This window comes from Nycticebus coucang, chromosome X (genome assembly GCF_027406575.1).
Source record: "Nycticebus coucang isolate mNycCou1 chromosome X, mNycCou1.pri, whole genome shotgun sequence".
Classification (NCBI taxonomy): domain Eukaryota; kingdom Metazoa; phylum Chordata; class Mammalia; order Primates; family Lorisidae; genus Nycticebus; species Nycticebus coucang.
The window spans coordinates 38,889,777-38,915,996 of NC_069804.1; the positions used below are offsets into that span (position 1 = coordinate 38,889,777).

The 26,220-nt window shown below is 38.6% G+C and overlaps 1 protein-coding gene across 1 annotated transcript in view; it reads left to right on the forward strand.

Annotated features, from left to right (window-relative positions):
• Positions 1-19,922, forward strand: part of LOC128577992 (cytochrome b-245 heavy chain) — a 36,362-nt gene extending 16,440 nt beyond the window's left edge. The window contains exons 6-13 of the mRNA XM_053580365.1: positions 601-791; positions 4,478-4,607; positions 7,951-8,043; positions 10,623-10,876; positions 11,742-11,904; positions 12,889-13,035; positions 16,014-16,138; positions 17,264-19,922. Of these exons, the coding sequence (XP_053436340.1) occupies positions 601-791; positions 4,478-4,607; positions 7,951-8,043; positions 10,623-10,876; positions 11,742-11,904; positions 12,889-13,035; positions 16,014-16,138; positions 17,264-17,390 (1,230 nt within the window). The 3' untranslated portion in view covers positions 17,391-19,922. The remainder of the gene's footprint in view (positions 1-600; positions 792-4,477; positions 4,608-7,950; positions 8,044-10,622; positions 10,877-11,741; positions 11,905-12,888; positions 13,036-16,013; positions 16,139-17,263) is intronic.
• Positions 19,923-26,220: the final 6,298 nt, after the last annotated feature.

Genomic DNA, 26,220 nt, shown 5'->3' on the forward strand with positions numbered 1-26,220 from the left:
TAGCCAATAAGTGGATTGGTGGAGGCCATGAAAGCCCAACTTCCTTTCCTTGAGTCAAGATAAATTCTGGGGTATAATTTATGGTTGAGAGCTCCCCTGCAGAATCAGGTTGTAGCTATCCCCTGTGAGATTTTGCCTGAGATGATACCTCTGTTTGACTTGTTCCTCTTTCCTATCCATTCCCTTACCAGTTTTTCTTAGAACTCATCCTTTTTAAGTCACTTGCCCATTAATCCTCATCTCAGGATCTGCTCTGAGTAACCCAGCTGAAGATGTTTGGCATTCCCAGAATATGTAGCAGACTAGAGCTACAGACACTTTTAGGACATTTTATAGTCAACTTATTTCCTTTATTTGATACTCACTTAGAACTACCTAAGTTATATCACTTCTCATTTGCTATGACACCCCAACCATGTAAGACGTTTTAAAATTCAGACATATCCCAAGTCTATGCCTCTCTGTGAGAGATGATTAGGACTATCCAAAGGGGGAATTAAAATACCTATTGCTCTATACGCCAAACCCTTTATAAACAGGTAGTCCTGCATTTGAGAACCTATAATAATGTGTATGTGTGCATGTGCTTATATTTTACAGAACCCTGAAGGAGGCCTGTACGTGGCCGTGACTCGGTTGGCAGGCATCACTGGAATTGTCATCACATTGTGTCTCATATTAATTATAACTTCCTCCACCAAAACAATCCGGAGGTCTTACTTTGAAGTGTTTTGGTACACACACCATCTCTTTGTGATTTTCTTCATTGGTCTTGCCATCCACGGAGCTGAGTGAGTATTTAAACTTTGAAGCCAAGGAGTTTATGTCCCTCAACTTCTAGGTGTGATGCTTTATTAGAAGCATAGTGACCTTGTTGCCTGTGTGTGCTTGTCCGCTAAGGGAATGTCAGAGGACAGAAGAGTTCAGTTCAATAGAAAACACTCAGCAACACTTCAGTTTCTTGCACAGATCTAATTGCTATTAATAGTGCAGGTATGAAGCAAGCTTGAAATGTATGTCCAAGTCTGAGTGTCTTTGTGAGTGTATAAAACATGTTAAGAGCACTGGTAGGGTTCTGGATATCTGTAATCCTGTCTCCTGTGGCTTAACCCCAAGTAAATTGGACAACTAAATTAGAGAAGTTTCTGATGAATCAGTTAAAAACATTTGCTATATAGTTCAATGCAGCCTATAATCATTGATTTAAGCCTATAATCATTTATTAGTTGTCTACTGTGTATAAGAACCTATCTTAGGCACTGCAGGAAATGCTAGTGATACCAGTGTTTCGGGTTCTTGGTCTTGGGACTCGAGGAATGAATTGAAGGACCACAGATTAGTGGTAAGACAAGATTTATTCACAGAAACAAAGAATACAAAAACTACAAAAACCAAAGCTCCTGGCAGAGAGAACTCAGGTGAGGAACAAGCTCTCTTTCTCTCTCTGGTCTCCAGGCTCTCTGCTCAGGGGTATATATAGTGGCAGGGGGTTATTTTGCCGAACTCAATGTTTGCTTTTAAGGCGGGGGTCTTTGTCAGTTACAGCCAGGTGTCCAGTGAACTCTAAGGCCTTAGAAACTTGCATGAAATTCACTAGTCAGAATTGCAGGTGGAGGAGACAGCAAGGCGCCAGTGTCTTCCCTCCCCAGCTTTCTGGCCCTTCTAGCTACTGGAGTCTCCCAGGACCCCCTTGCCTACCCTTCAGCTTGCTGGTTCCATGCCGGCTACAGCAACACCGCCAGGACTAAGGCAGCATGTCATAGCACCACCTGTCCTGCATCACTAGCAGGGTACTTCTGTCAAAATTCTAATATCATATAATTGCTCTGCTTTTTAAAAAATAAAGGTAATAGCTAATGTCTACTGAGGGTGTGCTAGGGCTTGGCATGAAATGTTTATTTTACTTTCCAAGATGTACAGATGTTCTTATTATCTATATTGCCTGGGGACAGTAATTATACACAAGGAACCTAAAGCTAAAAGTGTTAAAGTATGTAGCCCAAGCCACTCAGCTGGTAAGTGGCCTAGCTAGAATTGTAGTCCAGGAAGTGTAAACCAGGCTGTGATAAATGCTAAGAGATACAGGGTGCCTGGACAGTTGGGAGTGGTTAGGAGAGTTTGCCTTATTGGAAATCCTCTTTACTATCAAGTTTCCATTTCCTGCTGTTTCACACCACACACATACAAAGGTAGGCCTGGGAAGTTCCCTGGTGGTCATTAGAGATCCAGAAAACCATTGGTGGAGGAAGTAGAAGCTCAAGACCCAAACACTCTACTCAGAACCCCATGGGCCTAGAGGTGGCCACGATGTGGATGTGAAAGGGGAAGGGTGAAGAGAGGTACTATTGGGCAACCACTGTGTGCATTTTTAATCTACTTGCTGACTCTGACCTCTGATAAACTCTTTCTAAGCACCAAGAAATCAGTGGAGACTAAGAATCTCTTGAATCTCCTAAAGCAATTGAATATCTTTAAATGATACTTAGTCATAATCCAGCTGTTTCAGAGAATCCTGGAGAAGACAGGGATTTCTTCACCTCTCACTTTCTCTTTGCATAGTTTTTCAGATATTCACCTTGCTTTGGAGCGGATAGAGGAGATATATTTACCCTATTCTCCATTTGAGGAGAATCTTATAGTTACTCTGGTTAGATGGTTATTCAGTTTCATGGCCGTGGAACAGCTGAACTGTGATTAAAATGCAGGCTTCTAGACTCCTGGTACTAGCACCAAGACAAGAAGGAGAAAATCAAATTATTTGTCGATTAATTACTTCCCATGAAAACTTGGGCATTAATAATTTTAATAGAAAAGAAAGAATTTTAATAGTTATTTGTTGGGCTCTTTGTATCAGGCATTTTTATACATCATACCAATTGATTACCAAAATAAATCTTTAATGAGGTACTATTATACCTATTTTATAGCTGAAGAAACTTCTTTTAGAAGTTAAGTAATTTGTCTGAGGCCACCAAACGAGTAAATTTGAACCCCAGGCCTCTGGAGCTCAAAACAGAATTACTTTCATGAAACCATTGGGGTAATAATACATACCTCTCAGGCTTGTTATGAGGACTAATTAAGATGATTCGTACATAGTACCTTTTCCCAAGCCTGGTACAATACATGGTAATTCTCTTTCCCAAGACCGAGGGATAGTCTTGGGGTGGTTAATGACCTTGAATTAAAACATTTTCAAAATATACCAAATAGCACAATAAATTTTAGGTCTCCAAAATAAACTTTTACAAAGGGACTTCTGTGTGTCTTCTTATATATGCTGAAGATCCTATCATTTATATTTGTTGAAGTTGGGGATATGACTTACTGAACTTTATCCCTCCCTTCTTCCCTCCATCATCAATAAACCCAGAATTGTCTTATGTTTCAGTAAGTAGTGGCTCAATTAATATTTATTGAATTGAACTGAGTGGGTTCTGAGCACTAGGAAGTACACATTATCTGTGCTGTTGTCTGTGAGGATATCATAATCCCCAGCAGTCCCCAACCATTTTGGCACCAGGGACCGGTTTCACAGAAGACAATTTCTCCACAGATAGAGGCTGGGAGGATGGTTTTAGGATGATTCAAGAGCATTCTCTCTCCACCTCAGATCATCAGGCTTTAGATTCTTATAAGGAGCATGCAACCTAGATCCTTTACATGCACACTTTACAGTATGGTTCACGTTTCTATGAGAGTCTAATTCCCCTGCTTATCTAACAGGAGGTGGAGCTCAGGCAGTGGCAGTAGCAATGGGGAGTGGCTATAAATAAGGTAAAGCTTTGCTCACTCAACACAGGCCCTTTTGCCTCGTGCTATGCAGCCTGGTTCCTAACAGGCCACAGATAATCCCCATAAAGTTAAGTCTTCTTAAACTGATTTCAATCTTCGAGTTTAATTTATACAACTTTGGAACCTACAGATAAAGCACTTCTGTTAAGTCTCAAGGCTACTGTCCATGATTGTCTGCATTGTCCTCTATACAGGGGTGCCTGGCCACGGAGGGTAAAGTTAGTTATGCTGTGCTGGCCAAGTCTTTGGGGTGTAGAACTGTCCTCACAGAGGATGTACATTTTTCTAATTTGCATAATGGCACTGTATGGGCTAGAAGTCACCCTGTTAGATTTGAAGATTTTCTGTTTTTGTCTGTACATGAATATCATACTTGAGACAGAAGCATAAATTCCCCCTTTAAGAGATCACATATTGATGATCCCAGACGTATGCTCTATAATGATGCATGTAAATGTTTTTTCTGCCACTGCACATTTGGTTTTTTTTTTTTTATTGCTGAACATCATACATTTTCTTTCCATTTGTTCTAATCCATTTAGCAGGGTTAATAAGGTATTACTTTTAAGTGAAAAGTATAAGACTTACGTTAGAGTACTTAAAATATATTCAGAACCTTCTAAATAAAGCTTAATTTCTTATTAATAATTAATCCAACTCTGGCCTTACATTTTTCTTCCAGACGAATTGTACGTGGGCAAACTGATAGAAGTTTGGAAAACCATAATCCAGAATTTTGTCAGGACAAACTAGAAAAATGGGGAAAAATAAAGGAATGCCCGATCCCAGAGTTTTCCGGGAACCCTCCTATGGTATGTACTATTCACTATTGTGGTTACAGTTTCTGTACTGACAATCTTCAAACTGTGTCTAAGAAACATGTATAGATGTCATAGAGTAATTCATTATAAATGTCATGGAACACCTAAGTATACTTTATTGGTACACTTGCTGGCCAGAATAGTTTCTTGAAGAATAAGCTTTCCATTGGTTTGTTGTCAATGTCCTGATATAAAACTTGGAAAAGCAATATTTTTAAAGTGCTGTCTGTGTTCAAGAGGTTTCATCTCTTTTCTTCTGGATGCGATGGCCATGATATGTGGGTTGTTATGAAATTTCTGAGATACACAAAAATCCAGAAACGTAAAATCCACAGGGGCAGAAACAAATGAAGCCCTCCCAGCAGCACCAGTAAGTCAGCAAGTTGAACCTTGAATCAGAAAGGATGCTGTCAACTGTGTTTCTTGAAAGTGAAATAATGGACCATAACACAGTCTGTCTCAACACTTTTGTAGGGACTCAGGTAACACCAGTTAATTATTTTTAGAAGGACATTTAGGAATTCCACTTTGAACTAAGCTGGAGAGCTCAAGCAAATCACTTATAAAGTGCTAGAAACCTCTTCAGCCTTTTCATATACCAGGAAGCAACTTTCTGTAAGATTTTGGAGCTAGGAAGAAAATTGATGAGGTGGTATATAGGACTGCTGTTAGGTACCAGGAGATCCTGTCTATGAGGCATAAAGAAGGCTGGGCAGTGAGGTACCAATATTCAATTGCACTGTCAGGGGTGGGGGGCAGTAGTGTGGCAAGAATGGCCAAGGAAAAACATGGTGAAATACTTCTCCTTTTCTCTTGGCAGTTCTGAAGGGCTCCATTTTGTATATTCTCAACATCACTGTTCCATAGAGTGAGAAGGTAGCCATGTAATCTTCATATCTTTTCCTCCTTTGGCAGAAAGTATACTTAATTGATTGTTGCCTTAGCCATCAGTATAAAACTAGACAAAAATCACCATTTGTATTGGGATTCCCAAAAGGGTTATTATTTTTCCTTAACCACAGAATAGCATAAAGGCATATTTCCCATCCCATTTTCTCCTTCCTTTTGTCCTATTCTCTTAGCATGACCATACCCTTTCTCTAGATGCAGAATGCTTTCTGATTAATCATCCTTTATCATTAATGAAAGTAATGAGACACATCATTGAACTGCTCCTTCTACATGCAAACATCACTAGAAAGGATAAAAAAGGAAGTGGATTACTAATCCTTTTGTGGCTGGACACAGCACATTTCTTTGATGACACCTGGACTCAAAGTACTTCTACTTTGATAGGCATCCACCTTAAAGAAGCTTCCAAGTTCCTTGGAATATTAGAGACAATATCCAAATCTGGTTCCATTCACTGGGGCCCCATGTTGATATATAGAAAATAGATGATGTGAAACTCTTTTAAATGCCTGCCCCATGAATACAAAGCCAGCAGCATAAGTTCGGCTAGAAATGGGGACATTCAGGGACTGTCAACTTCCAACAGTTTGCTAAAAAATTAATTTAGTGGAAAGATCATATGTAAGACTATGAGAAGTACTCTCTTATTTTTTTACATTTAATTTGATATGAATTTATTTATTTTTTTCAGAATCTTATAGGGGTACAAATTTTTTTGTTTACACAGATTGTTTTTGTACCACTTGAGTCAGGGTTCTAAGTGTGTGCCTCACCCAGATAGTGTTTATTGTACACATTAAATATGATTTCACCCTTCCTCTCCTCCTCCCTCCCACCTCAGTGATTTCTGTTGAGTTTTACATTCCTTTGTGGACCAGAGTGCTGATCAGTAAGTTTCAATTTAATAGTGAGTAAATGTGATGTTTGTTTTTCCAGTCTTTAGATACTTCACTCAGATAATGGTGTTAAGCTCCATCCAAATTGTTGCAAAATGGATTAAGTCATCTTTCTTTATGGATAAGTGGTATTCTATGATATGTGTGTACACACACACACACACACACACATATATATACACACTACATTTTGTTAATCCACTCATGAACTGATGGGCACTTGGCTTGATCTTTGCAGTTGTGGATTGTGCTGCATAAACATTTGAAAGCAAGTGTTTTTTTATTTCTTAACACAATAACTAAGAAAAAGCCAGGAAGGCTATGTTAACCAGTGTGATGAAAATTTGTCAAATGGTGTATAAAAGCAGTGTATGGTGAAAAAAAAAAAGAAAAAAAATGTCCTTGCTTATTTTCTATTTTTATTTGTTTGCTTTTTGTTGTTGTCGTCGTTGTTGTTGAGACAGAGTCCCACCCTATGCCCTGAGCAGAGTACAATGGCATCATAGCTCACTGCAACCTCAAACTTGGGCTATGGGCGTCCCTCTGCCTCAGCCTAGGGAAGCCACTGGGATTACAGATGCTCGCTGCAGCGCCTGGCTGGGTTTTTTTTTTTTTTTTTGAGTCAGGGTCTCACTGTCACTCAGGAGTCTCAAGGAATTTTCCCTCCCATGCTCAAGCAATTCTCCCTCCTCAGCCTCCCACAGTGCTGGAATTACAGACGTGAGCCACCGCCCCTGGCAAATGTCCTTTTGATAAAATGATTTCTTTTCCTTTGGGCATGGAATCCATTCTGGAACGTTATCTTTGAGACAATATTGCCTTTTAAAATTCTTTGCTACTTTTGGAAATTAACTGGGAGCCCAGCTGGCTGAATTGCAAGATAGATCTGTTTGCCTTCAATGCTTTCATATAGCCAACAATGCTACAGAGTAATCCCAGGGTTTGGAAGCACTGCATGTTCTGACCAGAGGGGTATCTAGAGAAATCTGAAAATCTTTTCATTTCTCTCCATTCATCAAGCACATCGCATAGCTCCTTGAATTTACTCGAATATTAGAGAAACAACCAAACTCTCACACAATATTTGTCATCTTGCAAAAGATTAAACTCGAACTACATGGCTAGGGAAAAGCAATTGCAGTGTTTCATTAAATATTGTGTTGCTGAAATGCTACCCTTTAGGGAAATGCTAATTCTGAAACCAACCTTGCTTTGTTGTAGGGTTACTGCAATTGCAGTTGTGACACTAAGAGGACATCCCTTTCTTATGGACAGTTCCTCTTTGGAAAGTTTCATACTGTAGATATAGTTCCCTAATGTGACTAAAAAGACTGTTCATTTTTACTAGCTAAAAAATTCAGATATTTTCATTCATTCTATTATAAAAGAAATGTTCTTGTCTAATGTCAAATATTTAAACAAGTGTATAAAGATTAATTTGACTTCTAATTTTTTTTCTCCCTCCAAATCTTTTATTAGCTGTCATCACTTAATACTTCTCATTTTCTTTTTTGCTCTGATTACAGACTTGGAAATGGATAGTGGGTCCCATGTTTCTGTATCTCTGTGAGAGGTTGGTGCGGTTTTGGCGATCTCAACAGAAGGTGGTCATCACCAAGGTATTGCTTGGTTTAGGAATTACTCTAATAGTAGTCAGTATCTAACTATATAATGGATAAATCTACCCAAGTTCTTTATGTCATTGGTCAGAGCAATCATTTACTCAGTCTCTTTTGATTAAACTTAGGGAAGAGAGAAGATCTACAGTTTATTTCAGTGTACGTAGCACGATAATCAAATGGTCTGGCCTTCAACAGGGGAAACTAGAGCTACCATTTTCTTTGTTAAAATGAAGCCAAGTGACTGTGTACGTTAATATTTCTATTTCTCTGTGTGTGTGTGAGAGAGAGAGTATTTGTAGAAAGGAACAGCATAGAGGCATTATATGGTTAGTTAAGAATGGAGAAGGAAAAGAAGTTAGTTCAAAAGGGCATAAATTGAGTCTTAAAATATTCAGATGCCCGAAGAACCAGGGAACCAAAGTAGGTTTGGTTGAGGTTGAGAAAGTTTTCTAGGTTGCTTTTATTTCCTTTTCTGTACTTTCCATGCAATCATAGAATATTAGCATTGAAGTGCCCCAAGTCTCAGGCAAGTTATTAACTAAAATACATCTCATATTTCGTCTCCTAACTCCAAGTCTAGAGTGGCTTTTCCCTGATTCTCCTCAAAGCTATTTCTCATAACACACAAAAAATAAATCTCCAGCTAAATAAATATAAATGGAAACTCTTGGGTGGCACCTGTGGCTCAAAGGGGTAGGGTGCCGGTCCCATATGCCAGAGGTGGCAGGTTCAAACCCAGCCCTGGCCAAAAACCACAAAAACAAAAACAAAAACAAAACAAAAAAAGGAAACTCTTTGTTATCATTTCAGGAAATATCAGGCAAGACTACTTTTATCAATCAAAATTTAATTCAATTCAACTGAGTTCAAAAAGTACTTACCAAAAGCCTACCATGGGTTGTTTTTGCAAAACATGCAAATTCTTCCTGTTCTCCACCCTAGTTCTTCTCATTTGCCTTCTATAGTGGGTCATAGTAAAGTTAGCCCAAAGTTGGCATTGGATATCTTGAAACATAGGAAGCTACAGAAGTTCTCCTTTTGTGATCTTTATATGGTTATTAGAAGAAAAAATTCACAGATCAGCAAAAACAGCTGCCACAAAATTTCCCTTACTGGATAAGAAACAACTAAACCTGACAAGTATTTCCTTTAAATATATAAGGCAAACTTGTTTTCCTATGAAAAAAATTGGTATTAATTTTCTTCTCATACATAAAAAACAAGATATTATCCAAAAGTAGTCCAGTGAGAATGCCGTTCACTAATACTTCTTCTTTAATTAAATCCCATTTGCGCCTGTGATAGCAAAATTGCAGTAAGGTTAAAAACTGTTTTCACCACACAAAATTGCAACATGGTTAAACAATTTTCAACATAATTTTCATTTTTTGTTTTCAAAATGAAACTTTACAACTCCTTATTTCAGAGCAAAAGGGAAGTTGGCTACAGCTTTATCATATAAGATACATTGAAATCCTAAGTTTTGGAAATGTTTAATAATTTTTATTGAAATAATTTCCCACTTTTACACAACTCCCGACTGGCAAAAAGAAAAGCCTGGCAATGTCTATCAACTTTAGGAAGCTGCTATTCTGTTTTCATTGATTTTTATTTCTTTTAGTGTCTCTTGGTTTATCTTTAGGTATGCATATAGAGTTCTTGTAGACATCTTAGCAATCAATAAACAGTATCTTTATTGTTTTTTATTGTGTTCAGTTAAAAAATTAGCCACTCAGTAGTTGATGGACATTTGGATTGTTTCCTGTTTTTGTTTTTGTTTTTCTGTAATCAATAAAGCTTCTGTGAACATTTGTGTACATCAGTAATGAGGATGGCAATGAATGGGTAGGACCTGGCTTGGGGAGAGATAAATGGTACATGAGAAATGAGCAAACAATGCGTAGAATCAGGTTTCAGGGATGACTCGGGACAAAGAAAGGCCTGCAGTTGAGTTTGGTTTGAGAGATGTTACTACATAACTAGCCAATGGAGTCTCCTTCTTCTGTCCAGCTACTACAGTCCTCTCTCATCCCCTGGGGAGACAGGAAGGATGAACAGGGAAATTTAACTTTTTTTTCTATTTTTGGCCCCTTCCTGACTTCTGAGAGAGAAAAAAAAATCAAAATTAGTTAATATCTTAGGTTGGATTCTTTGGTAAAGACCGAGACAGAACTGCATGCAGAAGGTTTCTAGAAACATGTTCTCAGGAGATGAACCTGTGAAGGTAGTAAGAAAGGCAGGTTTGGGAACAGGGAAAAAATGACCCACAGTACGGTTGCCACTGAGGCATCAGCTGATCCTACAGGGAGTACTGGAGTTAGGGTGGCCTTGCCGAGTTGTCCCACATTAAAGAGAGCGGACTAAGCCTTTGTATCCCTTCATCAGCCCATCATTGGTCATGGGCTACAGCCCAGGGTAATTCCCAGTGACAGACACATCTGCTAGAAGAATAGCTGTGTTGGCCTTGAAGTGGAGATTTGGGTGGGATGTCATAGTTCAACTTTTTATCTATATGAACACTGAAAGGGCAAGCATTTAAGAAAAGTGGCATTCCAGACACATGTTTTATTCCATAGGTGGTCACTCACCCTTTCAAAACCATCGAGCTACAGATGAAGAAGAAGGGATTCAAGATGGAGGTGGGACAATATATTTTTGTCAAGTGCCCTCAGGTGTCCAGGTTGGAGTGGCACCCTTTCACACTGACTTCTGCCCCTGAAGAAGACTTCTTTAGCATCCATATCCGCATTGTTGGGGACTGGACGGAGGGGCTGTTCAAAGCCTGTGGCTGTGATAAGCAGGAGTTTCAAGATGCCTGGAAACTACCTAAGTGAGTACAATGTGCATATTTTAAAGGTATATGAGTTCAGGGAAAGTGACACTAAATAGCTTCTCTTCTAGTCACTGACAAAACTCGCAGGTTCAAAGACTATATTTAGCTATTTCTGTGTTCCCCATTCAAATGTGTGGTGTCTTTATGAACATTTTTATAAACCTTATGTGAAATATAAACATTGGAATCAAATATTAGTAATGAATAATCCCAAACTCCTTTCAATTGTTAAGAGTCAAGGATTTCCCTAAAAGACAACATTATAGTGTATCAAGCATATTCTTAAATTTTAGCTGGCAGAATTTATTTAAGGTTAAAAGCCATATATCATTCCCCTTGACTATTTTTCCCCACCTGCGAATCACAGTAGATGCTGGAGAAAAGTTTGAAAGTTGGTTGAATAATTCAATAAATAGACAAATGAAAATGGAGATAGTAAAGCTACACCATGATATGAGGTAGAAATTATCACTTCATTGTGCAATGTGAGCAGACATTTCAAGTGTGGGATGTTCTGGCAAGAGATTCAGATGTGTGTGTCTCTTTGGGTGTGAGTGTGGTTGTATAGCTTTGTGGGTTTGTGGGTGTTGTGTGTGAAAAGGGCTGAGAAGATGAAAAAAATACCTGAGCCGAGTTACCAAATGTTGTCAGTTGGCCCAAAATTCCTTCTCTTATTTGCAACCCCAATGTTGACACTAGGTTGGTACCCGAAAACTATTTCATAGAAGAAAGCTCCCCATAGATACTCTGCTTCAGTTTGAATTGACATATTGTGCTTCTTCGATAATAATGGGAATAACATCTCACTCTGAAGTGCAAAATAACTCTGTAACTATATATGTCTCCCCCCACTTCCCTTCAGGATAGCAGTTGATGGGCCCTTTGGAACAGCCAGTGAAGACGTGTTCAGCTATGAGGTGGTGATGTTAGTGGGAGCGGGGATTGGAGTCACACCCTTTGCATCCATCCTCAAGTCAGTTTGGTACAAATATTGCAATAATGCCACCAATCTGAGGCTCAAAAAGGTAAGTTGTTTCATGTTTCGGAGGGCCTGGAGCAGTCCCCACAGTCTAAGAAGTGAGAGGCCTGAGACCATGGGAAGTGAAGAAAAGCTTTGGGTGGTTCAAAAGAGGCAGGCTTTTCTTCAAAGAACTATTTGAGAAATTCAATATACTTCTCTATAAGCAGGCCTATTGATGAATGGAATATACTATATTTGTCTCATTTTACTGGAAATTCAGAAGAAAGAAAATTGAGAAAGCAAGATAGTATTCATGACCCCAAGCTAATAGCTATCCTTTTTGTACATTTTCTTTTTGTATTTTCCTACATGTTTAGGTAGTTTTAATAGTTGTTCATGGAAATACTGAGTATGTATAATCTCATATCCTGCTTTTGAAAATATTGTAGACAGTGTTTTTCAGTGTCTTCACAGACTTCATAATGCTTTTTAATGATTCCTTCATGTTCCATTGAGAGGTTATAAATTTCTCTATCATTCTGTGATTGATACTGAGATTGATTCCATTTCCATCCCCCAATACTTTTATTTGCATTCTCCCTTTACCTCTTTTCTATGTAGAGGAGGTGTGGGTAGAACCATTTTTCTTTCTAGGAATTTGTACAAGTCTGGCAGGAGCAGGCAGGGAAGAAGTCCTGGGGCAGTCATTATTAATTTAGATTCTATTAGCCTTTCTGAGAGGAGGTTCAGTGGAAGTCAGGGATTCTGGGAGAGTAAGATCGGATCCAATGGGAAAGCTGGTAGGCTGAGAGATTTTTCTTAAGCTGGGTATATCTGAGGCCACGCTATTTATTTACCGCCCTACTAGTATGAAGACCAGAGCAGGTTTATGTGAACTAGCCTGTGAAATGTCTAGCACTTTCTGAAAACCTATGTTTCTCGGCATTCCGAGCATTAGGAAAAAGTTTGGGAGACAGCGGAACTCTGCCTGCTAAACCTGATAAGGCCCGTAAAATATAATCTGCTTCACTACCCATTCCTCTTTCAGATCTACTTCTACTGGCTGTGCCGGGACACACATGCCTTTGAGTGGTTTGCAGACCTGCTGCAGCTGCTGGAGAGCCAGATGCAACAGAGGGATAATGCAGATTTCCTCAGCTACAACATCTATCTCACTGGATGGGATGAGTCTCAGGTCAGAAGATTCCAAGTCTTAGGTCTTTCCATAGTGTTCGGGGCTTACTGAAACTTCCCCTTGGTTATTGGTGCGTCTTGTGTACTGGTTTTTTTTTTTGTTGTTGTTGTTGTTGCTGTTTGTTTTCTTTTTAAGGGTAGTTAATAGATTGAGGTGATCCAGCCCATTCACTCTCAGTCAGGATCCCCACATGATGTTTAAGTCTACATTTAAAGCTAAGAGGCCTATGAAGGAGTAAAAGCTATAACTTTGACATTATTAGAGCAATGCTCCCACCAGGGGGTCCCAAGCAAGGTTGACAAAATGATCCACCGGCTTATGGGGAAAAACTTAGCGCCCTCTCTCTTTCTGTCTCTCTCTCTCTCTATGTACATGTACACACACACACACACACACACACACACACACATATATAATATACACACACACACTTACAGTCTCCAACTTACCCTGGTTCAACCTATGATTTTTCAACTACTGAAAGAACTATGCATTAAGTAGAAACCGTACTTTAGTGCAGTATTTAATAAATCACATTAGATATTCAAAGCTTTATTATAAAATTGGTTTTGCATTAGATGATTTTGCCTAATTGTTGGCCGGTGTAAGTGTTCTGAGAATGTTTAAGCTAAGCTAAACTATGATGTTCAGTAGGTTAGGTGTATTAAATGCATTTTTGACTCCCTATTTTCAATTTATGATGAGTTTATAGGGAATAACCCCATGGTAAGTTGAGGAGCATCTGTATATGTAGCATGCATGCATATATGAAGAATTTTTATAAATGTACCTATAAATTAAAGGGTTTGGTGTATATATATGTAATGATATTTTCTATTATGTATACTCATAAAATCATTTCATTTATACGTTTATGCATGTTTTATAATACACTGAATACATTTGTAGTTATTAAGCATATACAATGTGCCAGGTATTGTTCTTATTATTCTCAGTACTTACATAGATGGTTTAATTTTATCCTCTTACCACCTTATGAGGTAGCTACTATTATTATTCACATTTATAGATGAAGAAACCCAGGCCCAGAAGAGGTTAGGTCATTTCCCCAAGGGCACTTAACAAGTAAGTGGCAGGGTCAGAATACTCCAGAGCCTGCACTCTTAGCAACGTGCAGTAGTCCCTGATTACCACCTGTAAATAAATTAATATATCTCTAATGAAGGTGATATGTGTGTGTGTGTGTGTGTGTGTGTGTGTGTGTGTCTTCAAAAATGTTTGGAGACTACTACACTAAAATAAGCCCGTGGTTCTCAACTGGGCACAATCCCCATCCTGGGATGTCTGGCCATGGAAATATCCTACAGTTAACAAGACAGCCCCACACAACAAAGAATTATCTAGCCCCAAATATTGAAAGTGTGGAGATTATAAAAACCCTGAAACGAGTTAATATTCCCAGAAGCGTAATGTTTCTGTAACTAAGCAAACATTAATGACATAACCCAGAAGCAGCATCAAGCTTTCCCAAGCGAGTAGCTAAGGCAAGAGTCTCTGTATTTGTGCTGCTATAAGAGAATACCTGAGACTGGGTAATTTATAAAGAACAGAAGTTTATTTTTTCACACTTCTGGAGGCTGCAAAGTCTGAGATCCGTGTGCTAACAGGTTTGAATTTTCAGTGAAGGCTGCATTCTCTGTGCGGGAGGAACGCTGTGTCCTCACAGGGTAGAAGACAGAAGGGCAAGCTTGCTGAATGCTACATGAAACCTCTTTTATACTGACCTTAATCCCATTCATGAAGGATGAGAGTTATGCCTTAATCACCTTTTAAAGGCCTCACCTTTGGATATGATCCTAGTGGCTACGCCTAAATTTTGGAGGTGACACATTCAAACCATGACTGTATGTGGACATTGGCTCGTCAACCCTGGGCATTGTGCACCCTGTCACTGTGAAGACTGACGCCTCATTTAGGTTTTGGCATATTCTTTATCATACATTCTCCAAAGCTTAACACAGTAAGCAATGTAGATCCAGGGACACATGACCATAACAATTGTTCCTCCAAGAAAAGTGGCTTCAAGACACCACTTCTGCAATTTAAACACACACAAAAAATCCCCTTTGATAAAAATGAAGCCCAGAGGGAAAAAATCAGTACCATATAATTTATATAATATATAATTTATTTTACAGTTTTTTTATTTTGAAAAGGCAGGCACTTTTTTTTTCAAATGGGCAATTTATTTGCATCAAAGAAATAATTATTTTTCTTTGCAAAACCGGTTCCTACAGGATTATTAAACCAGAGTGACCACCTTGTTTAACCTCGTCCATCCCCATCATCTAGCCAGTGAATTTAAAATCTGATTTAGTTTTTAAAAATGTAATTTACCACTTTTATTACAAATGCTGGTTGCTCAAACTGAGCTTCCCCTAAAATAATAGCAGTAAAACAACTTGCAACTATGGAATTATACAGGCACTCCCACATGCACACATGTGGACTAACTTTAGGCTTGATTTTGTGTTTCGTGTTCCTAAAATACCAGTGCATTTTAGTCTGTAATGGTTTCAGTTCTTAGTGATTTCCCCAAAGGAGTGGGAGTGTTTTGTGGTGAGGAGAAAAAGTCAAAGATAGAGCAGAGAGGAAAACAGTGAGACACTACCCACACCGTTCAGTGCCTGGCTCAAAATCCTCCCGTTCCACCTTCTTTCTTCATTCTCAATAGAATGTTTGTGCCTCTCCCATGGCACCCATCACACGCTGTTCTACATATCAGATTATTTATATGCATACTTCACAGACTCCCCTTCTAGATTGTAAATTGCTTGAGGGAGACCCAGTTTTTTCATCTTGGATTACCTTTTGGTAAAAAAGTGAGGAACAAAGCCTCCTGCAAAGTTCCTCAGTTAGAAAGGGGAGTAAGAGTTTGATCTGTGAATTAGGTAAATACATCTGTATGTGTTTTTACATCATGCCTCCTTTTTCTAAATTTTTGTTCTTTACTACAGGCCAATCATTTTGCTGTGCATCATGACGAGGAGAAAGATGTGATCACAGGCCTGAAACAAAAGACCTTGTATGGCCGGCCCAACTGGGATAACGAGTTCAAGACAATTGCGAGTCAACACCCTAAGTAAGGAGGCCCCTCCAAGGTGTTCTTGAGACCTGTGATTTTCCTAAAACAGCACTCTCAAGCACAGCTAGACTTGTGTATTTTAGAAACTTAAATGCCCATATTACTATATGAAGGTTGAACTCATGCCCATTAAAAGGTTACAGATATCTCTAACTTCAAGAGGGATCTTCAAATCATACTAAAATACCTAGAGAGTTACAAAAAATAAAGATTCCCGGGTCCCCACCTCAGACTTTCTCCACTTGCTCATCCCAGTAGGGCCATAGCTTGGTTATTTTCTTTAGTGTCCTAAATTTCATAATATATCCAGTGCTTTGAAAGATTCAAAATGATTTACACTTATTATTAAGAAGACATTGTCCCCACTTTTAGTTATAGCTTCTCGGACTAAGATCATAAGTTGACAGATATCTCAAGGTCCTTTCTGCTTTCACTAAAACTTTAGTGACCACGAAACCTTGAGGGGGATCCCCTATATTGCTAGAACACATGAAAACTTCAAGAGATCACCATAAATATACCCTTTAAACTAATACTTCGTACACTCTCATAAGCATACAAATCAGCTGGGGATCTTTTGAAAAATGCCCATACTGATTTAGTAGGCTCAGAGTGAGGGTCAGAGGAATGAAGTCACACCAAACTGCTGGAAGAGTCGGTGTATCTAAAGCAAGTTTGTTCCTGATTTCAAGATGCCAGAGAGGGCTTGGGGCCACAGGGTCCCTAAGGGAAGTAGCCCACAGATTCATGAATTCACCACCATTTTCTCAGTGGTAGAGGTTTCTAAAAATCCTACTTGGATTCCATTTTTCCAGGGAACTCAACTACCTTTTGAATTATGTAGCTGACCCCGCAAACAGGGCTAAACCCACACTCTAGCTCAGTGGTTCTCAACCTTCCTAACGCCACGACCCTTTAATACAGTTCCTGTGGGTCGCGACCCACAGGTTGAGAACTGCTGCCCGAATGATCTGAACTCCTTGACATTTGTGGAAAATACAAAGAAGCAGAGGGAATTCTACTCTGGGGCTTCAAATTAATAAGAGATTCCCCATCCGCTTTGTAGTGTAACTCATCCCAAAGCCTAAAACTGCCTTTTTTATTTATTTTTCATTTCAAAAGTACCAGAATAGGAGTTTTCCTCTGTGGACCTGAAGCCTTGGCTGAAACCCTCAGTAAACAGAGCATCTCCAACTCTGAGTCCGGCCCTCGGGGAGTGCACTTCATTTTCAACAAGGAAAACTTCTAACTCATCTCTTCCATCGGGAAATAAATGTGGGTTATGCTGCCACATACCCAAATAACGCTTGTTGATAATATAAGTTCCCCTCACTAAAGAAAAAAAAAATAGAAAAGAAATTATACTGTGATAGTTTTCCTTTTAAGGACTGTCAAAATGTTTGATAGTGATAAATTACATTTATATAGAGCTCTAAGAGTTTTGGAGCACTTTTATAAACATTATTTCCTTTTTCTCTCAGTAAGGCCAGAGGAAGGTAGGGCAGAGATTTCTAGACTCATTTTTAGTCTAAAAATGGAGGTCTTGAAAAGGGTCAGTAACTTCCCTAAGATTATAAAGCTGAGATTAGATCTAGGCCATTTGACTCTAGCTTTGGTAGCCATTACACAATAGCAATTGGATTTTATATTCTTCAAGAGAAAGAATGAACCAAGGAGTAGCTATTCATTTTCCATTTAATATCATTTTTGTTATCATTATTATCATACTGAAGGAAATTTTCCAGATATACTGAGAGTGATTCAACCCTCAGTAGTAACAGTACTGACATCTGAGCATACTCCTGTTTACCAATACTGCAGCCTAATGGCATCAGAGATTCTTCCTATAAGAGAATGTTAGTCTGATTGGAGTTAATGTAACATTCAGAGTTTAACATGGATGGTATTTGCAGAGAGTGAATACTTAAGGAAAATTTGTTGAATGAATGAATAAAATGACATTTAGAAACATACAATGCCAGGGTAGACTAATTTAAAGCCTTAAACAGAATTATTTAAGGAAATAACTTCTGTTATTCATATAGACCAAAGCAACTTGATTCTCCCCAGGGTCTAGAACAAGTGAAGGGTACTAACCCATAGAATGGCCTAGAGGGACCCTCAACATCCTTATTTGAAACATTGACAAGAAAAGGGATGTAGGCAGAGAATTGGCGTCCTGCTATGACTCTAATTTGCTCCTCTAGTCCTGCTCCCTGTGTCATGAAATAAATGCAGGCTGATGACCCACCTGCAAAAATTCTGTTCCAGCCTGCCCTTGTGAATGAATTCTGAACCTGAGCATTGTGACATATATGCATTTGATATGTTCATTTACTTCAAATATCTTCTGCCTCTTGTTTTATTTAAATACACACACAAGATGGACCTTACATGTGTGACTAATGGTTTATTTTTATTATATTATCATCCTCAAATTGGCATCCTGAAAACTAAAATCTCCAATTTACTGAGAAGAGACTGAATTTATAGTCTATAGAATGTTCTGGATATCTATGATATCAAAAGAGAGTCTGTATATCACTGTTAGTGTGGATAGCTTTTTTTTTTCTTACAACAGCTCCCATTTCTGGGAACTAAAAAAACAAACAAAAAAAACAACAACAACAAAAAAAAAAACACTTAACTTGTCCCACCCCCCGGGGCCAGGGAGGTTTTAGCAAACTCTTCTACTTCTTCAACTTCAGTAATGAGGAAGAAAGAGAAGGAAGGAGGGCTAGGAGGAAATGCAAGGAAGGGGAAGAAAACAGAGAGTAAAAGAAAGCAAAAAAGACAAAAGAGAAAGACAAGAGAAGGGGATCTCACATAGGTTGATTCCTACATCAGACTTCTTAAAGTTTTGTGTATGTTGAGTGTAACTGAAGCAGATGTACGCACATTCATCTTATTTTGATTATATGTGGTATATGAATCTTTTGGAATATGGTCACAAATTTTGATGCTGAGAGGGCATAATCTGGTATGAACTAAGATTACCCTTGGCCTCTTAGGATCCTCAGGGCACCAAGGGGCTGGTTCTGACAAAAAAAGCCCTGCTCGCATGCATGTCACCTCTCCAAAGGGTATCAGGAGGATTTTGCCTTAGGGAAATTTAGGTCCAGCCTATTCACACTGCACACCAGTGTAAGTTCATTCATTCAACAAATATTTATTGTGCTATTACTATGACTCGGGCTCTGTGCTTATAGTTTCAATTCTTTACACCAGTCTATGTGCAGGAGAGGCAGAACCCCGATTATATGGAGTCTGACTACATTGGCCCTTTCTAACCTGTGGCATGAATAAAACCAGCTCCAATTCTTGCTCTGAGAATGTTTCCCCAGGGTTTTCTATGTTTCCAGGGTTTTCTATGTTTGACACCAACTTACGTACCAAAGTAGAGAGATTTTCCCTGTGTTATCCTGGCTTATGAGATGAAAATGAGTGTCAAATTGCTCGTCATCAAGAGCTTCCTTCTTTATTCTTCTTCCAAAGCACCAGCTGCCAGATGCCAGCCCCTAGCCGCCAGCTGCCAGCACAGCTTTTTAACACTTAGCAGTTTGCATTTAGTTAACAGGTACTGATAGAATGATAAAGCATGATTTTTAATCTCAAGGCTATGAAGGCTTTTCTTAGTTTTCCTGCTTTTGCGATATGTGTTTATGAAATTTGAATACTTGCAGGGATTGTATGTGAGTAGTTTGGGGTGGGTGGGACCTGGGAGGAATTCCCAGGAAGAACTGTTAGAACTGTGCTCAAGTATTAAAATTAATGAGCTCTCGCTGTGTCTGTGTTACTGATCTTGGTATTAAAAAGGGTGAATTCAGTTAGCAAAGACTTTTCTCTGCTACAGTGGGATTGAGATTCTCTGTGTTTCTGTATGTGACATTCAAACACTGCACAGTTTATGGATTAGGAAGGGAAAACTGAGGATTAAGTTCTGTGCTGATGTCCTGGTGATCATCACAACACTGATATAAGAGACAAGAGAATGTCATTTCACATCATAGACAGAATTTCGTGGCTGGGCGTGGTGGCTCATGCCTGTAATCCCAGCATTCTGGGAGGGTGTGGCAGGCAGATTGCTTGAGCTCAGGAGTTGGAGACCAGCCTAAACCAGAAAAAGATTCCCGTCTCGAAAAAATAGCAGGATATTGTGGTAGACCCCTGTAGTCCCAGCTACTCGGGAGGCTGAGGAAGATATCAGTTGACCCCAAGAGTTTGAGGTTGCTGTGAGCTGTGACACCATGCTACTCAACCCCAGGGCAACTGAGTGAGACTCCATCTCAAAAAAAAAAAAAAGTAGACAGAATTTCAAAGATAAAGAAGATCTAGAATAACTTCCCTCCCATTTCTATTGATCTTTCATGTCCTAAATTCTCATTTGGTGTCATCAGGTCAGGCTCTGGGCATATATGCTCATGGTTCTGTATTACTCATTGTTTTAATTGAATCAACCAGTTTTGATCCCCTGGATTTAGAAACTACATAGTGATATGGACATGATAGGTTCCTATGGGAGTCAGCAAGTGCTGATGTGAAGGGAAAAGGCATTACCTAAAATAAATGACAATAAATTGAAATAGTTAACATGTAGCAGGCACCTCCCAGTATGCCAAACATTTTACGTACACTTCAGTTAATCCCACAGCAACACTTCAAGGTAGTTGTTTTATCCCAATTTTATTAATAAGAAAACTGAGTCTGAAAGAAGATGAAATGATAAGGTCCCACAACTGATGGGTGGCTATGTCAACATTAGAGCCACATCTTGCTGGTGACAAATTCCATGTTCTTTATATTATCCTACCAGCTTAGACAAGGTGTAAGTAACCAAAGATATTTTCAAAGCAATTATACCAGGTACAAATTATGCACCCAAAAGCTGGGTAACAATAGTAGCATAACCCCCTCATTTGTTCCATCTAAGTATCTTGGTATCTTAGTCTAGAAATACTGGTTAACCTCATTCATGCTAATTTTTACTTTTAGATTAGTACAGAATAGAAACTATCAAGAGAGGAAATTATTTTGCTCAGGGAAAAGAAGGCTCTATGGTGATGCAATAATATTTGTTAAATCGAATTTTTCATTGATATTTATTTTCTTTATAAAATATATATATATTTTTTTAAGGGAATGATTGGTTATTGTCCATATGATGTTTGTGTGTGTTTAAATATAGTTGTCTATTTTAATTGGACACGAGCTTTATGGACACCCTTCTAATTGCATGAGAAAGAATCTTAATTATAACAAGACAGAATTTTTCTTTTTCTTCTTTTTTTCTGGAGACAGAGTCTCACTATGTTACCCTAGGTAGAGTCTCATAGCATCACAGCTCACAGCAACCTCAGACTCCTGGGCTTCTTAAGTGGTTCTCTTGCCTCAGCCTCCCAAGTACCTGGGACTACAGGCACCCACCACAACACCCAGCTATTTTTTGGTTGTAGTTTTCATTGTTGTTTTGCAGGCCTGGGCTGGATTTGAACCTGCCAGTTGCGGTGTATGTGGCTGGTGACCTAGCCACTGAGCTACAGGCACTGAGCCAACAAGTCAGAATTTTTCAACTGTAAATGCTATCAGGCAAAAAACAATTGCTGATAGAGGCTAGGAAATCTGACTACTAGACATTTATAAAATGTGGAAAAACAATCAGCCAAATGGCCTAAGATTCTTTTAGACATGGTCTTCATTATCTTGTTGTGGTGGTTGGGAAACAAGGTAGACTAAGGCATTGGCTTTCCTATTTAATAATTATTGCTCATAGATTAGTAATTGTCAAGTGTTGGGATATTGTCAGCTGTGAGAAAAAAACAAACATGTACTGTTTATGGATAAAAAGAAGTACTAGGAAAGATTTAAATATGAGCAGAGGCCACCATGAATTTATTTTATGGATCTTACTTTTAGAAGTAATGACATGGAGACTGTGTCTGTCTGGCTTTGGAAACAGCCCAGAAAATTATATTCTGAAACTTTATCCTGTGATGAAGACTGCTTCAAAGGCAGCAAACTTGATTTATATAAAAAATTAATTTCAAAAGATCTTCATAAATCTTAAAATTACATTAATCACCAAGTTGACCTTTATGTTAGATCATTCAATTGCTAAACATCACTTCCTCTTTACAGTAATGCAATTCCCAATTAAGTAATAATAAAATCACTAACCACCCACGTTCATGGAAAAAGCTAAACATTACTTTTTCCAGTCAGACAGAGGCAAGTCAAGGCATAAGGAATGAATCACCTTTGTTCTTCCCAAGAGATTTAAGAGCAAATCTTAGCGATCCTTGTGTTGGTTGAAAAGAGAAAAAATTGCTACCTAAACATCTCTTGGGAATAGCAAATGTTCTTGTATTGGCTGAAAATCATCATGGCACAGTATTGACCTGGTAGTTATTCCTTATCAAGCCATTGAAGGTCAGCAGATCTGTCTGAACATGCTGTTTTCCAGTTGGGGACTCTGTATCACCCTCGGCTAAAATATCACACTCAGACATCTGTGTGGTCAACTTCCTGTTGCATTAATTACCTGTTGTTTGATTCTGCCAGGCAAATGTGCCTATGGCTGTATTGAGATCAAAGACAATAGGAAGTTTGACTACATTCAACTCACAAAGAAAATCAGTTGTAAAACAGCCTTTAAAAATATGAGTTTTTGTACTTTTTTCCTTTATAGAAAGCAATCAACGAACTTTACTATCCACTTGGTAAATATGAAACTACATTTGGAAAAATCTAATTTCTCTTTGACATACTGTATATCAAAAGAATAAAGAGATGGGAATGGGGGAAAAAGTGATGCAAATATTGTTTGGCAGTAATATGCCAATTGCTGTTATGGTATCAGCAATAATAGAAGAAAAGCACAAGATAGGGAATATTAAAATGAATAGAGTGGTTATTTTTCCTTGTTTCTTTAAACAGTAAATAATGCTTACATTGATTGCAAATTAGTCCAAATATTTCCCTTCACTTTGTACCCACATCATCTGCAATTTGATGAAGTCCCTTCCATTAAGAGGAGGAGTCCATTTGTTCACTCTTTGAATCCGCCCTATTCTCATAGCGTACACCGACCCATAGAATGTAGCAGAAGTGCCATGTGAGTTCCGGAGTCTAGGCCTCAAGAAATCTGGCATACTTCGGTTCTCTCGTTTGCTCCTCTACCTTTCCCATTGTGGTATGCTCAGCCTAGTCAGCTCAAGGGAGAGATCTGTCGGGCACAGCAAAGTCAGCCTAATAATCCCAATCAGGACCCAGACATGTGAGAGAAAGATGAAGATTAACACAACCCCCCAGCCCTCCCACAGCTGACTGCAGATGCATAAGGGAGCCCAGCTTACATCAACAGAAGTATCCAAAGGACCTGTAGATGCGTGAGAAATATTAAATCGTTTTTGCATAAAACCACTTACTTTAGAGAAGTGTGTCATACAACAAAGCTACTGATACAAATGGTATCAAAGATTGTTGAAAGAGGTTGGAGGGGTCCGGGGTGAGAGCTGTAGGTGATTATATTCACACTTATCCCTCATGGCAAACTTTATTGGAGATTGTCACGGAAAATTTATTAGCTTCACTATGAGGAAAACACTTTATTTCTAAGTTTTCATGACTTACCCAGAGTCATACATGTTTGGAAGGTATAAAAGCACCTGGGCTTAGTTCAAAGGTGTTGCCATCTAGAAAGTACCTTAGTACATTGTTCTATCCATGTAGAAATAAGCTATCTGGATATCTCATTATTTAAAATAGTAGTAAGAACTATGGATAAGGGAATAAATAAGTGTTTGAGCAACCAAAATAGATTTCACACCCACCAACAAGTATACTAAACTACAGCAAAGACAGTCAGAAATTCACCTGAAGCTTTTGTATGCTTGTAGTAAACAGCTTTTGTCATCTTAGCCCCAAACTCATCCTTGATGAGAAGTATCAAGAGAGAAGGATTGCTAAAGATAGGTACATATACAAGAATAACAAGTGGCATCTGAGAACCTAAGGAAGGGTAAAGAAAAAGATACTGCAAGGCAGACTCAGAAACTCAAAAGCATAGCAGCCTGGGGCCAGTTAGAAAAGTGCAGCAATTGAGAATGACTCTTTCCATGGTGTTCTGACATGGCTTAAGTATTATTAGGATGTGTCGATATCCGATGCAGGAACCTCCACATTTCCAAGGGAAGGAGGAATAAACTTGTATGGATTGTGCCATTAAAAAAAGTAAAATTTGTTTACAAGTTAATTTACAGGTAAAAATGAAAAACTAGATTATTTTAAAGGGGAGAGGGAAATCAAATTTATATTTGGGGCATTAAAAGAAAAAAAAATCAAGTTTTGGTCTTCTAAAAATAATTCCTTAAGTCTTCTGCCGACAATGAAAAATACAAGAATATAGTAACAAACACCTGCTTTACTTTCTATTTTCTTAATGGTGTTTAAAAGCCCAATTAGTTATTTTTAAAAATGAGGAAGTTGTAGTCTCCTAGATAAAGGTCTGCTGCAGGTGGTGTTTATTGCTTCGAGATGGCAGAGAACCCCACGCTATTCTCTAAGTAAACATTAACCAGGCTGACTGTATCTAATGCATGTCTAACATTTAGAAAAAATATAGGTCAGTGAAGCAGTCGTAAAACTGACAAGTCACATAGAAAAGGCAGATTCAACTACATAATAAAAATTCAGACAATTTTAATTTAAGATAATGAATTCTCCCTCTTCAAAGACCCTTAAAGGACATTTTAAAAATAATAATGATAAAACCCATGCAAAGAGAATACAAGAAGATCACCGAGGAATAAATGTTTTTAACGTATTCTTCTAAGCTGGATAATCAATCCAGGAGTGGTAAAATCATGAATTGGGATGAAGGAAACCAAAATGAGAAGTATATGAGAATGGAGATAAAGCTCAGGAAGATGTCTGCCTACTCTGAAGAATTCCAGAGAAATCAGGGGCCTGGCAATACCAGAGACCAAGAGGAGAAGAGCCATAACTGGGGCTGAAAAGAATAAACTCCATCATTCAACCAATGGAAGTTCCGTAAAGAGAGTATAGAGATAGCAGGTGAGAAAAATTTGTCAGAAATTATGATACTTTATCTGAGCTAACTAATACAAGTCATCATACTGACAGGGTCCACTGAGAAACCAGCACATTTAAAGTAAATGTTCACATCTAGACATAGTATGACAAAATTTCAGAACATCAAGGTTAAAGCAAATTTGCAACAGCCTCCAGAAAGAAAATATTAAATAAAGCAAAAAAAATCAAAACACCGTTAACCCACATGGTAGCAAGAATCAAACTGGTTCCGGCAATACAGGAGCCTAGAAGACCATGCACCAATGTCTCTAAAGTTTTGCTGGAAGTTATATTCAACCTAGAATTCTATACTCAGCTAGTTTAACCTAGGTCCTCTGCTACACAGTAAAGTTTGAGGCAGGGATAAAAGTGCTGATACTTTGCTTGGGAGACATAAGCTTGGGGTGGTGAGAGTGAGAAACCAAGAAAGTGAGGCAAAAAAAGATAGGAGGTATCACTGCACAACCACCAATTCAAAATGACCCCCCCAAAGTCATACTCAGCACTTGTGGGTGTTAAGTGAATAGGTCTTTTCTGGAGGGGCTTCGAAAGGAACATACAAATGGTCCAAGAAAGAGAGAAAGAGGTGGGAATTTGTTTTTCTGGTATGTTCTTACCTATTATCACTGACCAAGATTCACTCCATGAGAATGTACCCCCCCCAACACACACACACATACACACGCACACACACACTCCTGGGTTGCATAATCCAGCCTGTGACAGACCAGACACTCTCTTTTGTGTTGGGACTGACCCAGAGGGAATGATGATGCACTAAAATTTATCTCCCATAACTCTTGAGAAGTCACTTGAGGCTGTATTTTTGAAAAATGAGGAAGTAACATAAAACAAATGAGGAAATGAGATCCAGAAAGTAATGGCCTTAACCCAGGAAAGCAGAGAAAGAAAGTTTAAAGATTACGGCTGTGCAGTTGACTTTGGTAGTCGTTATTTCAGATAGAAGAAGGAAGGGAGTGTGCTCCAAC